The following is an 11609-nucleotide window of genomic DNA, read 5'->3' as shown; positions in this document are numbered from 1 at the left end:
CGTATGATTTGGTCAGATAAATTACATCGTCATTTGGATGACATCGCTGTGTTCGTACCATCAAGACCTGATCAAAATCGGGCGAGCTAAACTTGAATTACACTTACACACTGCACGTTCCGCACGACGACGCACAGGATACTCCAGTGATGATCTACACGTCAGTGACGGCAGCAAACAATCAAGCGAATCCACCTATTCGGAACATCTACGTGTCTAAGTGAGCCGAGAGTCCAACTTCCGAGTTCCGACCGACAGTTTCACGAATATTGGCGAATGAATATCGTTTCTGTAAATCCCATTTGCAGATGTCGCACGGTGTCTGCGACATGGTGCCACCTTGAGCCGAAATTAGCGACTTTAATCAAATTCGATAATTAACTCGACCGATGATTGATTTAGCTGGCATTATTCATCAGCAAATAATTAAATTTTAAACGATTAATACATTATATTATAATACATTGTATTATAAGATGTCGCATTTTGGACATGTTGTTGTTTGGAAACTGCAAACTAGTATTACCAATTTAGTAGAATTTCTGTCAGATTTGAAGATTTTTTCTTTTTTACTGGGAGTACAATAAGTTTAGGAGAATTTCCGAGTAACTTTTGGAGAGGATGATAAAACTCCAAATTACAGCTAAGATAAAGAAAAAATTGTGAAAATCGCAATAAAGAATCTTTCGAATAGTAATCACATAATTTTAATAAGCATTTGCGATCCAGCTTTGACCGTTAGTGGCTTTGACAGTTATTGATTTACATCTTAATTCTTGTTTGTTGTCTTTCGAATAGACTTTAATCGATCGATTAGGTTAATCAGAGTGATGAAACTGGCTCGTAGAATTCCAGAAATACAAGCGTGCATTCAATCGGTAAAAGCGCAATCTGTAGACGGACTAAAAAAAATCAAAAGTTTCTCGTTTTAATAAAAGTCAAGTAAACTGTTAAACAATGCAAATCGAAAATATACAATAAATAAAGTTTTATTCCTTCTTGTTCGATAAAATTAACTCGAGAAAAATCGAGTTTGTCATTCAAAGCTCAAGAACTTAAATGCACTTATATGCACATGCGCCAACCGTATCAGCTGTTAGTAGCAAACTAACTGTTCTACTAACTTGACATACTAACATATGTGTCCGAAAGGACCAAAAGGATCCAACATAAAGAGTTTATAAAGAAAATCGAAGCCTAGCATTTTGATATCTGTATCAAGTTGTATCCGTATCTTATTGCCATCCTGTGAGGATTAGTGTTTCGTATGTATCATTTAAATTCATTTTAATGCAAATCCACACATTGTATACACCCATGCATTTCAGTGAAATGTGGAGATAGGAGATATTTCGAAAAGACAAGTAAATTGAAATTCAAATTTATATATGTACATATTAAAGAAACTGTTAACTAAAAGAAACTAAAACGGTATAAAAAAATAAAATAAAAAGGTCTCATTGCAATTAGAAAAACGTTGAAGGTTTAAATAAAAGAAAAAAAATCACAATCACATTAAAAGAACTTTAAAATGAATCATAAATGATTGAAGAGTGAATTTTAACGATTATTTTGGAACCACACACACACACACACACACACACTTTGTCCTTATTTTGATGTCACGATGAACTTATGGATTTTTTAGGAGTATCACATGTCAGGTAAAACACAGAATTATAGTAAGACTGTTTATTCTTCCTGCACTGTCTGAGCTAGTTCACATGGTGCAGAAACTTGAAATGAAAAGAACGTGTTTGTTTTACTTTAACTTGTTACATCGTGTGCACTAGTTCAGACAGTGTAGGAATAAAAAGCAGGTTACAGGGTGCTTTCCATTTGGTGACACAAATCAATACAAGCAAAGCATCGTTCTGTCTTTGTTACTCATGGAATGCAAAGAAGGATGGAAAAGAACATTTGTGTCGATTTATCTTGCCAGAAAATTGTTTACGAGAAAGTACAGAAAAACTATATGAATTAAATATAAGATTTCAGAAATTCTTAGTTTTTCGTAAATATTTGTACTGACACGTAAGAGTAGCGTAAAATTTCATTTGTCATAAAAATTTCTCGTAAATCTTCGTAGTAAGACAAAGAATGACGTTTTTTGTTTGAAACATTAAGAAATTCTACACTTTTTCTGTAAAAATTTATAATTTATAATGATATGACTTTCATATTCTATTGTTTAAAGTACACGTAGAAGAAATCATGTAAGAAAATGCACGTTAAAAATACATGTGAAAAATACACACCCACACACAAACACATTTAATCGTCAAATGAATAATTTATTTCCTTATCTCTCATAACTTGTACAATGTAAAAGTTTAAGATGATATACGAGAATAATTTTGTAATGATAAATTTCAACTACTTTTATTTTGCGCAATTTGAAAAAAAAATTGAAGAGATGGGGAGAAAAAAGAAAGTAAGCTTCTTTTAAAAGCCTTGAAGATTTTTTTTATAATTTTGATATTTTTTAAAGTACGAATTAATTTTTTATTTTGAAAGAAACACTTGGCTGACTAACGTTAACATATGTTATTGTGTTGTTTAATTAAAATCAAATGATTAATCGTCTAAAGGAGTCGAAAAATGATAAAGAATGTGAATGAAAGTAATATAAAATAAGAACTGTGTTTTTTCTCAGAACAATATACTAGTATAGTTAATTGAAGGGAAGTAGAGGTAAAAAGTCATATAAAGGTAATATAACAGGAATAGAAATCTAAATGGTAAGAACATTTTACTAAATTAAAAATACTAAATTTGAAAAAAAAAGATCTAATTGCAGTAAGAAAAATGTACTTATATAGAAAATATATTTCGTTTTGTATCTTTACGTGTTTTCTTAACATTTTAAATTTAAAATACGTATATTTACGTGACAATAGTTCAAAAATATAAAACAGTTGGAGCATCGGGCACCCATGATTCAATGAACATTGTTGAAAGGAAGAATTCTTTAAAATGAGACTTTTTAAAGATCTTATTTAAGTCTTCTGAAAATTATAAAAAAAAATTTGTAAGATATTTTTCAAAGCTGCATTCCGTAAAGCATATGATACATCATATATACTTTATTTTTTTTCATCGAATGTTAATCAAGAATAAAATGATAGTACATTATATGTATTATGCGTAAAACCAAAGGTAAAAAAATTCTTATGATATTAACTTTATAAGTATTATTACACGGTGCTCAATTTATCGTTAATCTCGTAAGAATCATACAAACTAGACTAAAAAGCGCAGAACAATGAGATCTCCCACCATGTTTTAACAGGGCGATTTTTTAATCGAGTTCCTAAAATAGAAATCTATGGAAATAAATGAGAGTGAAGATGAGATCTATGTGTGAAAGTAAATGAGATAACCACACATTTTAATATTTATTGTTGATCAATTAAGCTCGTTCCTTCAGCTGTATTGCAACTAACTTCAAGTTGCCTTTATCTTATCATCACTTATAGCGTATAGCAGTTATTATTCTCTTTCTATTTTTAGGTATTTTTTATTTTAAATTCTCGAATTCTGCATATCTTTGTACATTTGTTTGGATTTGGCGATAAGTATATAATATTATATTTAGCCATAATGTGAAAAGATCATATAAAAAATCAGGTGAATCTGAGTAATAACGAAATTTGTAATCAATCAGAAATTGACTCTAAATTTTATAAAACAATATAAAACCGTTATTAAAAATTCACTAATCATAAGAAATTCAGTTGATGTCGATACAAGTAATACGTCTGGTATTCTTACATCATGTTTTTATCTGCGAGCGACAATCTGTGACACTCATGCTGCGTTGACTTATTACATGTTTTGATTTGACTAGATATACTAGATATTTGGCTGTCAGCTAAAAATACAGTTAAAACGATCAATACGAGGGTCAATAACAGCTAATGATATCCAGCAAATTTTGTTACAAATATACTCTGAAACCAACTGTAAAAAAACAAATAATTTGATTTATAATAGATTTATACAGCGAATAACTATAGGTTTCGTTACCATTTTAAACAAATAACTTTTAAACAAATATACATATCTAAATAAATTTTTACTCAGACATTTGTTAGTTCCATTTTAGTACATATAAAAAATTTTATTTAATTCGTAATGTCATGACCTTATCAAATTGCGAATACAAAACGCAATTTTACATATAAGAATCAAGACTAAGAAAAAAATTAAATAACTTTTAAACTAATAAAAGGCTTGTGCTCAAATTTTTAACAAATACTTAGACATAATAATAGAACGATATATAAAAACTTTCTATTTTTAATAGTTTTGAGATATGATACATACATTTTCTTAATCTGTAAGTTATCATTTCTAAATCCACTGAAGATAACTTAATCAGCTATATAATAAAAGTTGAAACATTTGGGTTATTTATTTTTGTAATTCTTTTATGAAATATATTGTAATTTGTTAGGCGCACTAAAGTGCTGGACTCATTGCTCTTTATTGACACAAGTTTAAATGAGATATATTTTGGCAATACAATTTCGTTTAATTTTGTATAAAAATTAATTAGAGATTTATGTGGTATTTATATATAGCGTTTTTTAATGCACAAATGTTCTTAATGTCTGTAAGATATATCCAATTAGAAATTCTTTAGATATCATTTAAACAATTTATTTCTTTTGTGACGTATTAGACAACTTATTGATTACATTATCTTCAAAATTATCGGACGTTCTATTCTTAAATATGAGCTATTTTGAAAAATTCTTTCTGACAACGTAATGCTCATTGGGTACCGATTCTTATTTCTGAGTATTATAAAAAATGTATCAATGTCGCAATGTATAATATTAAGATTTCAAATTTGACAAGACATTTATTATCGGTCTGAATTATTAAAAATAAATCATCATTGATGAAAATTTCTTGCTCGTTTATTAATAATTGTGAAATAATTTATCCCTTAATATATACGATGATTACATTATTTTATCCTAAATTTTTTTGGTACTAAAAATTTTATTTCTAAATGTAATTATAAAACGATGTCAATATAAAACGATTTGTAATACTACATTAAAAACACAGATAAAGACGCAAAAGTTCTTGGAAGATATTTTAAATTTATAATTAAATATACAAGTCATATTGTTCATTTATAATACAGCAAAATAAATTATACAATTCATTTAGATAGTCTTTTTCGGATAGAAAAATAAAAAAAAGAATTTTTTGGAATGAGATATAATTTATTATATTTTAAATAATATAATTTGTATATTTATTCATAAATGTAAAATTTTTTTCCGAAATATTTTGCGTTATTTGTGTTTTTACAGTATTAAAAATCGTGTCATATTATTGATAGGTTTATGCATAAATATTTTTTTTATTGTCAAAAACGTATAATAATCTCGTACATAATCTCATAATAAACATAAAAATTCATGTTGAATTTACAAAATTTTTTTGCATTCTTTCGCGATATAAGTAGGATAAGAAAAGCTTTAATAAGTTCGATATATAATTGCGTCACACAATTTAATTTTTGATAATTGTACAAAGTCATAACTTGTTGCTCTGTCGTAAATAATAGAGCTAAATTATATATAGGTTAATTGCATGTATCATGCAAGAGTATCTGAAAAGTTATATAAAAAGAATTTAACAAGAATTTTGTATTTTTACAGAGTTAGTAAGTTTAATAAAATCTTGTAAACAAATTTCCTAAGACTTCTGAATTTCAAATACAAAATTAGAAAATTTTGTAATACAACTTTTAAATAATTTGAAATGCAAACAACATAAATAATAGAAACTATAAAAAAAACTATATAAACTATATATTGAAAATTAATAGCAAATAGGAATTTTACGAGACTATATCTGTCATTTTCTATAGATAATTAAAACCGTGAAATATATATATATATATATATAATGGTAAGGAAGACTTACTACACATAGGATGTTTTTCGAAATCTTTCAAAAAATTGCTTGAGAATTCCTTGATTTTCCAGATAATTATAGGATCAAAATTCCAGACAAGATTAGAAAATCTTTTGATGCAATTTTAAAATAAAGGAGTGAAATTGAAATGTAAGCAATATAAATAAGATATATATTGAAAATGAGTAAAAGACAAGGATTTCATAATAGATACTATTTTGACTGTATCTATCATTTTCTATAATTGTAGAGCCACATAACTTATAGAATAGTATAAGGAAGGTGTATTGCGGTTATCAAATTTTGTGTTATCAAGAAAAAATTATTAAAGAATCAGTTTTCAGAAAAGAACAGATTTAAAATTCAAAATAACTTCATAAAATTTTTTGTTCAAATCTTCTGCCAAATAACGGAAATTATTTCTCACGGTCCATATCGTTTTATATTGTACACTCAGAAATTAAGACATACTTCCAGACTCTGATCGAGTAGGGATAAACTATGTAATATTTGTAATATCTAATATAAGATATCGGTAGCAAGTATTATTTTATTAGTGAAATATATAATGCAAAATACAATGTAATAAAATATAAATAACTAAACATACGCGCGCGCGCGGTAGAATATTTAAATAATCCTATTCTTTCAGAAAAATTTAAACACATATTGTCTATATACGCTTTTACTCTCCGTCATAACAACCGAAACTTTCTTTTGTGAAGGACATGTATATCAGAGAAAAGAACTGATCTCCCTTCTCACCAAGTTATATTTCTTAAGCATTCTTCCTATATATATGTACATATAATATGTGTATATACATACATATACATATATATATATATATATATGGCCTGTGACGAGGATCGTACGCATAACGGTTGATGCGGCTGGAAAGTAAGGATGCGAGACGAATAAGAGCAGTGCCTAACGGTGATCGGTTTGGGTAATTTCTTACGACATAAATTTCGTTGCAACTTGAGTTTAAAGTTGGTGCTTCGATTCTGAATATTCTTGTTCTGACGAATTTAAATCTGTGAACGATTTCGTGTAATAATGTTATTTGAAGCGATATTAATTTGTGTCTCTATTGTGCTCGGCATCATTTGCTATCAAAAAACATGCCTATTCTGTCACTTAAAATATTATTCCGTTGGAATAAAGTATTATGGTCACGATATATTCAACGCCAGACACAATAAAATAGGTAAGAAAAAAGGAAAATATAAAATATATAAATGTTTTTATATATTTTTACACATATATATTGCATCATTTAAAACACTCTCTGTATGCAATACATATGTGTAAAGTTTTTGATGAAAACAAGAACAAATTATATATATAACTTTTCGGAATTTTATTTATATATCCCAGAAAAATTTTTAGCGATATTGCACAATAGAAATTAAATATTAAATAAATAAATAAATATAACATTACATATACAAATTAAATATTTTATCTTTATTTTGTATAAAAATTGGAGTCATAATAAATTCTGGAGGCATATTGATATTATTATAAATTGTCGTACTGAAAATGTCTTGGTGGTAGTTGGATCATTTATTGTACAAAATTATATTGACATATAAAATTTTCCGTTCCCTTATAATCAAGAAGATATGAAAATTATTTTGAAATAAAAATAAGGTCTTTTAAGATTGGATGATATTTAACAATATAATATTTAATTCTTTGTTTATGACACGCTTTTTCAAAATTTGTTATTTTTAGAACATGATTAACAAAACAAAATTTTTACTATTACATAATTATAATGTTTGTATTGTTTGATTGTTAATATTTTTTTTAGATTTACTTCCAAAGCCAAATAGAATTGCAATTGTAACCGGTGGTTCTAGAGGTATAGGAGCGGAAGTAGTTAAGCAATTGTTACAGTGTGACATGGAAGTTATAATAGGTAAATTATTTAAATTATTATCGATGCATTATTATTCTAGAACATGTTAATACATGAAAATATGATTAGCTTGTAGAGTAATTAGCATGGGTGAAGATATTGTCCTACAGATTAGAAAATCTGGTATCACTAGTGGACGAGCAAAGGTTTATAAGCTTGATAATTCCTCTCTAGAATCCGTCAGAGAATTTTCAAAGCAAATAAAAGTGGATTATGATAAAATTCATATATTAGTTAACAACGGTAAGTGATATTTCAACTTTATTTTGATATAGAATGTTAATTCCTCCGTGTAAAAAAATTTGTATTTTTTAGCTGGTATTATGTTTCCTACTATTTGTAAAAAGACAGAAGACGGATATGAAGAGCAATGGATGGTAAATTATTTATCACATTTTTTACTAACATCTCTTCTTCTGCCATTATTGAAAACTGGCGGACATCCTGAAGAATGTAGTAGAATTATTAATGTTACTTCATGCGCTCACGATGTCGGCACCATCAATTTTGAATACGTCAATAATTTCTACAAGTAATCATAACAATATCGTAGCTATCTTTCTTCATTTATTTTCAATGATGAATTTACGATTATTTGCTAATGTATGACGTGTGACTTTTCTTAAAACTTTAACATTTATTTTATTATTGCAGAGAAATAGTTTGCAAGCATAATTCGTATGCACAAAGCAAATTAGCACAGACAATGTCTACAATAACATTGCAGAAATTCTTTAAAGACAAATCGTTGAATATACTAGTATATGCTGTACATCCAGGTATAGTGAAAACAGATTTATTCAAAGAGACTATATTAGGCTGGAACAAGTGGATTATGGTTGGATGGAAGGTAACAATATATACCAAATTTTTCAAGTTCTTCAAATTATTATCAATCAATTCACTATTACTTTACTATTGCAGACAGCTGATCAAGGAGCAACTCCAATAACGTATGCTGCAATTAGCAAAGATATTGAAAGAAAAGGTGGGATATATATTAGTAATTGTAAAGAAATGGCTGTTCCTTCGTTAGCACTCGAAAAAACAACCCAGGAACAATTATTTGAATTATCTTTAAAACAAACACATTTAGAAAATTTTTTCCAATATTTGTAACGAAATACATTCCTTATTCCACGTCTTATTAAATAATTCGTTCATCATTGAATGTATCGCGCGCGCGCGCGCGTGCACACATACTTATATCAATAAATTTATATTAAAAATTAATTTTTTTTACATTTGAAACATTCATGCGTCTATTCTAATTCTAACCGCGAGAAAATGCAAATAACCAATTATACACGCAATACCATTGAATATAATACGTATGAAAATATTGGAAAAGATGACATATGATAAACTTTAGAAAGATCTAAAGTGAAGAATCCTTTTAGCTAAATCATTCTTTACTAAAACGATATACATGTGTGTGTGTATATATATGTAATATATATATATGAAATAGGTATTTTGTATGACATTGTTGACATGCAAATATTCCTATTCTATCAAGTTATGAAAAGATGTCATTGTTATTGTTGTTGGATGTATTTTATGTTAATAAATATCAAATACATTCTTTTTTAAAATAACCGTGGTAATATCTAGCACTTCCTTCATAATGCTGATTATTTTTTTCTTATTTGTATTATAAATAGCTTTTTATCGGATTATATATTTTTGCAATCTGGCAAATTATAATAATTGGTAATTTTATTTAAATTCGGATTTGATTGATTTTTTTTTTGAAGATGAATTATACAAAAAAAAAGTTTTGTTTTTATGCAAGAATATTTCATTAATTGTAAAATGTTTAAAGTGCGCAAAAAATCTAAATTTTAAAAAAAGTCAAATTATATTTTTTCTAAAAAATAAGAAAAGATATATAAACATTAAATTTATTTTTAATTTTTGACTGTTGTAATTTTATTGTGAAATCTACGTGTAATGAGCTAAAGAGACACAATCATTAAGCAATAGAAATGTTAGCTGAGCTATGAAAATTAATGAGGTGATCAGTATACAGACGTGTACGAGATGATGATTTAAAATTCCTGTTCACTCATCACTATTATTTTAAATTGTGACGTCAGAAGCAAGAAAATCTGATGTTACAATCTGAAAGTATAATAATGAGTGAATAGGAGCATAACTTTTTTCTGAACGTGAACTTTATTTAACTATGTTGAATTTCAATTGAACATTTTCGCAATCAACTTTAATCGCTTACTCTGCAACTGTTGCGACGCAAACATTTTCACAATCAATAATATAAATAAAATATTTAATATTTTACATAGCAGTACGGTTATATTTCGATGCACGTTTCTATTAAGAGAGATAATATTATATAAAAATACAAAAAATACTCGTAAGTATTTAAAAACTTATGCAAAAGTCAATGAAAATATTATCTGTTATAAATCTTGTATGTAATTTAGTAACAAATTTTGATTAATTTTTTTATATATTAGAAATATACGTGATATAAATTTGTATTGACTATATAATTTTTATAAAATCTACTATAAACTAAGAACAAATGGCACGTGCATTGCCCGTGCATTGTGTAATGTATTTTAACCTCTACAAGGTGTCCGAGATTCGCGAATAAAAATACCACAACATGAAAGTTTCGAAAAAATACATTCAAAAAGTACTTGCTATTTGTTTCAACTAGTAGTTTTTCAGATATAATGATTCAAAAGTACATTGTCAATTATACAAGACACGATTAAATAGCTGTTCTTGATTCGTATGTCACCGTCATTAATAACTATCAATAAGCGACTCACGAACAGGAAACAGTTTTAAACCTTTGTATCTCAAAAACTACTGTTTAGAACAAAAAAATGATAAATACTTATTTTTTCAGAAACTTTCTTGCTGTAGTATTTTGATTCGCGAATTTCGAGATTCCCTGTATATATAATTTATATGAAGACACAATATTAATCTCATACTAAGAAAATTGATATATATGTTTTGACTAATATAATTTTTATTACAAGTCGTGATTTATATTATGCATTATTAATAACTTACACTATGTAATTGTAACAAAATGTTTTCGTAATATAAAATCTTTGGAGTAATTTCAAACTGAATAACTAGTGTAACTTAATTATTAAGTTAAAAAGATCTTAATTACAGGTATCGATGAAAGGAAAATATTTTACTCTTTATATAATAAACATCTAACGCACATAGAGTTATTTTCTCAGAATTTATGTAAATTTGATTGAGAATTACTAGATAAATAAACATTAGATATGTAACAATTTCAAAGACTAATTTAATCTCTTTTTACTGTAAAAAAAAAAAAGATAAATGTTTGCCTCAGTGAAATCACATACATACAACTTACATAAAAGAAACAATCTGTAATAATTAATACTAATAAACTACAGATTATGTAAAAAAATTAGAAAGTATGAGCTAACAAAAAATTCGTAATTAAATACGTATTACTTATAACAATTATATGTATATTAGTATATATAAAGTATAAAAGAAATGGGAAAGACTAGACACTTTAATATCATATGAAATGTATATAGAATAATTAATATTCGACCACATATTGTTTTAAGATTCATAAATTAGAAATTAAATATAACAAAGATCTGATCATATAAATGCTAAAAGTTATTTAATAATAATATCTTGTTATCACTGCTCTAGATTATTCCTTAACAAATAATCCGTTAAAACAAAAATTATTCTCATTGAT

The 11609-nt window shown here is 26.7% G+C and overlaps 2 protein-coding genes across 3 annotated transcripts in view; one reads left to right on the top strand and one right to left on the bottom strand.

Annotated features, from left to right (window-relative positions):
- The window catches only part of Kr-h2 (transmembrane protein 33-containing Krueppel homolog 2), a 5262-nt gene extending 5148 nt beyond the window's left edge, over window positions 1–114 (bottom strand). The window contains exon 1 of the mRNA XM_018550974.1: window positions 108–114. The gene's annotated coding sequence lies outside the window, so the exon portion shown is untranslated. The remainder of the gene's footprint in view (window positions 1–107) is intronic.
- Window positions 115–1235: 1121 nt separating this feature from the next.
- Window positions 1236–9193, top strand: LOC108782658 (dehydrogenase/reductase SDR family member on chromosome X). 2 transcript variants are annotated; one of them, XM_018550977.1, is made up of 6 exons: window positions 1236–1265; window positions 7763–7870; window positions 7940–8113; window positions 8186–8402; window positions 8525–8720; window positions 8795–9193. In XM_018550977.1, the coding sequence occupies exons 2-6, from the start codon at window positions 7855–7857 to the stop codon at window positions 8987–8989; spliced, it is 798 nt and encodes a 265-aa protein (XP_018406479.1). In that variant the 5' UTR covers window positions 1236–1265; window positions 7763–7854; the 3' UTR covers window positions 8990–9193. The 2 variants fall into 2 exon arrangements, with proteins under 2 accessions (XP_018406479.1, XP_018406478.1); XM_018550976.1 differs by lacking the exon at window positions 1236–1265 and adding an exon at window positions 6744–7153.
- The last annotated feature ends 2416 nt before the right edge of the window (window positions 9194–11609 follow it).

This window comes from Cyphomyrmex costatus, unplaced genomic scaffold (assembly GCF_001594065.2).
Source record: "Cyphomyrmex costatus isolate MS0001 unplaced genomic scaffold, Ccosl1.0 scaffold132, whole genome shotgun sequence".
In the NCBI taxonomy this organism is placed as follows: domain Eukaryota; kingdom Metazoa; phylum Arthropoda; class Insecta; order Hymenoptera; family Formicidae; genus Cyphomyrmex; species Cyphomyrmex costatus.
This window is presented reverse-complemented; position numbering and strand designations above follow the sequence as displayed.

Coding starts and splice junctions, on each gene's coding strand:
- LOC108782658 (XM_018550976.1), top strand. CDS start 7,003: ATGTTATTTGAAGCGATATTAATTTGTGTCTCTATTGTGCTCGGCATC. Junction 7,154..7,762: donor CGCCAGACACAATAAAATAG/GTAAGAAAAAAG, acceptor TATTTTTTTTAG/ATTTACTTCCAAAGCCAAAT. Junction 7,871..7,939: donor TGACATGGAAGTTATAATAG/GTAAATTATTTA, acceptor AAATATGATTAG/CTTGTAGAGTAATTAGCATG.